At 38.3% G+C, this 1,739-nt stretch overlaps 1 protein-coding gene across 1 annotated transcript in view; it reads left to right on the top strand.

Annotated features, from left to right (window-relative positions):
* Nucleotides 1–822: 822 nt before the first annotated feature.
* LOC125037056 (luciferin 4-monooxygenase-like) overlaps nucleotides 823–1,739 on the top strand; it is a 2,262-nt gene continuing 1,345 nt past the window's right edge. The window contains exons 1-2 of the mRNA XM_047630036.1: nucleotides 823–968; nucleotides 1,125–1,352. Of these exons, the coding sequence (XP_047485992.1) occupies nucleotides 873–968; nucleotides 1,125–1,352 (324 nt within the window). The 5' untranslated portion in view covers nucleotides 823–872. The remainder of the gene's footprint in view (nucleotides 969–1,124; nucleotides 1,353–1,739) is intronic.

Raw genomic sequence — 1,739 nt, 5'->3', positions numbered from 1 at the left:
ATGATAATGATAATGATAATGATAATGATAATGATAATGATAATGATAATGATAATGATAATGATAATGATAATGATAATGATAATGATAATGATAATGATAATGATAATGATAATGATAATGATAATGATAATGATAATGATAATGATAATGATAATGATAATGATAATGATAATGATAATGATAATGATAATGATAATGATAATGATAATGATAATGATAATGATAATGATAATGATAATGATAATGATAATGATAATGATAATGATAATGATAATGATAATGATAATGATAATGATAATGATAATGATAATGATAATGATAATGATAATGATAATGATAATGATAATGATAATGATAATGATAATGATAATGATAATGATAATGATAATGATAATGATAATGATAATGATAATGATAATGATAATGATAATGATAATGATAATGATAATGATAATGATAATGATAATGATAATGATAATGATAATGATAATGATAATGATAATGATAATGATAATAATAATAATAATAATAATAATAATGATAATGATTCTCATGCAGCCAGGGGCTGAAAATATACAAAATATGTGTGTGTGTGTGTGTGTTGTGTGTGTGTGTGTGTGTGTGAGTGTGTGTGTGCTGTGTGTGTGTGTGTGTGTGTGTGTGTGTGTGTGCTGTGTGTGTGTGTGTGTGTTGTGTGTGTGTGTGTTGTGTGTGTGTGTGTGTGTGTGTGTGTGTGTTTGAGTGTGTGTGTGCATGTGTGTGTGTGCGCACATGCGTGTCGTGTGCTTATAATAAAAGGCACGGTTCTCCAGATAACGTCAGTGCACTTCTCTCCACAGACTGGCAAGGGAGCGGGCGTCGGGTACGGCATGACGGAGGCTTGTGCCACCATTGCTAACAACGGCGGCCCACTCGGGTTCCAACTGGGTTCCGTCGGGAGGCTGCTCCCTTACTATGAGGGGAAGGTAATTTTCACGGAAAAGGGAGAGTATTGTTTAAAGCTGAATAGGCAATAGTTGAAAATCAGAAACAGTTAGGCAGGATTGAGCCGACCTATAACGTTCCTTGTCTTCATCTTGCGCCTCGCCTTCTAAGAGAGCGCCGTGGTCTGACCCCCGCAGGTGGTGGACGTGGAGACGGGCCAGGTGCTGGGGGTGGGCCAGGAGGGCGAGGTGTGCGTCAGGGGCCCCTCGGTCATGCTGGGCTACATGGGCAACCCCGCAGCCACAGCCGAGGTTATCGACGAGGACGGGTGGCTTCACACGGGAGACCTCGGCTTCTTCGACCAAGACAACTTCATCTTCCTTACAGATCGTCTAAAGGACCTCATGAAAGTCAAAGGATATCAGGTAATGGCAGGATTCGCAGAAGGGATAGCTTTTTTAAAACGAATTGCGTGCAGGGGGCGGCGAGAAGTAAACTCAGGTGTGGCAGGGATGTGGAGCGCATTCCTTTCGGGCGATAAGAGGTTTTCCCTCTTTGTGGGAAGATTAAAGGCCTGGGGCGGTATTCACAAAAGATCTTTGTGATTTTTCTATGATTTGCGCTGATGTTAATTGTTTTAAACAGAACATTTATATCGTTATTGACCCTATTTTGATAATCTAGTATAATATCTTGATAAGGTAAATATAACAATAAATCTTGCTCATATTATAACGGTAACATTACACATTTAGTATATCCAAATGCGATGTGGCATGTTCAGAGCGGGTACCGCTTTTTTATTATTATTA

The sequence above is a fragment of the Penaeus chinensis genome, chromosome 2 (assembly GCF_019202785.1).
Source record: "Penaeus chinensis breed Huanghai No. 1 chromosome 2, ASM1920278v2, whole genome shotgun sequence".
NCBI classification, from domain to species: Eukaryota; Metazoa; Arthropoda; class Malacostraca; order Decapoda; family Penaeidae; genus Penaeus; species Penaeus chinensis.
Note: the sequence above shows the minus strand (reverse complement) of the source record. Positions and strands in the feature narration are given on the sequence as shown.